Here is a 1,249-nt window from a genome sequence, read left to right as displayed (position 1 = left end):
AGAGATAGAGAAAAAGAAATAGAGAAGAAGAGATAGACTTGTCTTTCGTGTCGGTCTGTCTTTGTAGTGGATGACTTACTTGGCGTGCCGTGTGTTTCTCTTGTTTCTTCTCTTCACTTTTCTCTCAGTAGGACTAGGGCGAATTTTCTCTCGAGAGGAGAGGGCTAAAGATAGACAGATAGAGAAAAGAAGAGACGGTGTTAGGAGGGTGACTTTGAAGAATGCAGGAGTGGATGAATAAGAGAAGAAAGAAGTAGTTCTCTTAGAGCCGTTAGTCTTAGAGAAGTTTCTATCTCCTCTATGACAGTAGATCTCTTCTATTTCATAAGTGCACTGTCTCTCCCTCTTCTTTCTTCTTCGTCATTTTTTGTTCTCTTCTCTTTTCTTTCAATCTCTCTTCCACCTCCCGGCGCTTCGTCTATCTACATACAAACTCTCTCTCTCCTGCTTTCGCATTCTTCCTCTTTGCAGACTTCTTCCCCCTCTTCTTTCTTTCTTTCTTTTTCTTTCTCATTTCTCCTAGTGGATATGTCTCTCTCTTTCTATTCTTTCTTCAACCTTTCTCTCTTCTCTGACCTCTCTCTCTCTTTTCACCTCTTCCGTTCTCTTTTTCTTTCTCTTTCTTTCTTTCTTTCTCTTTCTTTCTTTTTGTAGAAATGGGTGAATCTTTGTCTCACTTGCCTGTGTGTGTGTGTTTGAACTCCTCCTTCTCTTCCTCCTCCTTCTTCTTCTTCTCCTTCTTCTTCTTCTTAGGAGTGTAGTGGTTTGCTGGCGTATGAGGAGCCTGAGAAGAGTCCTCTCGCCCCTCTCTTCTCCTTCACTAGGCGAACGGTGACAGCCGCCGCTATCAATCGATGTGTCCTCCGTAAGTGTAGCACTATGCTCCGATCACTTCCACGTAGAATTCAAGAGAGATCAAGATAGAGAGAAATAGGTACATACCATAACTACAGACAGATTCTCACTCTATTATCCATGCACAAATAAGACGTCAAAAGAACTTCTCTTTTCTCTACATAAGATCACCTATCTTTGGTCTATCTATCTATCTATTCTTTATCTATCTATCTATCTTTAATCTCTGTCTTACTCTCTCTTTGCGTATCTAGGTAGGTCTACGGAGAGGTAAGGGGGGGGTTCATCTTTCTCTTCCTGTCAGCTTTTGTTTCCTCATCTTAACCTCTCTGTACATTTGGGTCCTTCACAGTGGCTACTCACGACCTCTCATATGTACATATATGTATGTATA

The 1,249-nt window shown here is 41.5% G+C and overlaps 1 protein-coding gene across 1 annotated transcript; it reads left to right on the top strand.

Annotated features, from left to right (window-relative positions):
• Nucleotides 1–240: 240 nt before the first annotated feature.
• On the top strand, nucleotides 241–1,210 carry CSUI_011142 (uncharacterized protein). The gene has a single exon (XM_068071243.1). It carries the CDS (start codon nucleotides 301–303, stop codon nucleotides 652–654), a length of 354 nt encoding a protein of 117 aa, XP_067916780.1. The 5' UTR covers nucleotides 241–300; the 3' UTR covers nucleotides 655–1,210.
• The last annotated feature ends 39 nt before the right edge of the window (nucleotides 1,211–1,249 follow it).

Source organism: Cystoisospora suis (genome assembly GCF_002600585.1).
Source record: "Cystoisospora suis strain Wien I chromosome Unknown contig_9880, whole genome shotgun sequence".
Classification (NCBI taxonomy): Eukaryota; Apicomplexa; class Conoidasida; order Eucoccidiorida; family Sarcocystidae; genus Cystoisospora; species Cystoisospora suis.
Note: the sequence above shows the minus strand (reverse complement) of the source record. Positions and strands in the feature narration are given on the sequence as shown.

What these genes read in the sequence shown, in the direction of transcription:
- CSUI_011142 (XM_068071243.1), top strand. Translation starts at nt 301, where the DNA reads ATGACAGTAGATCTCTTCTATTTCATAAGTGCACTGTCTCTCCCTCTT.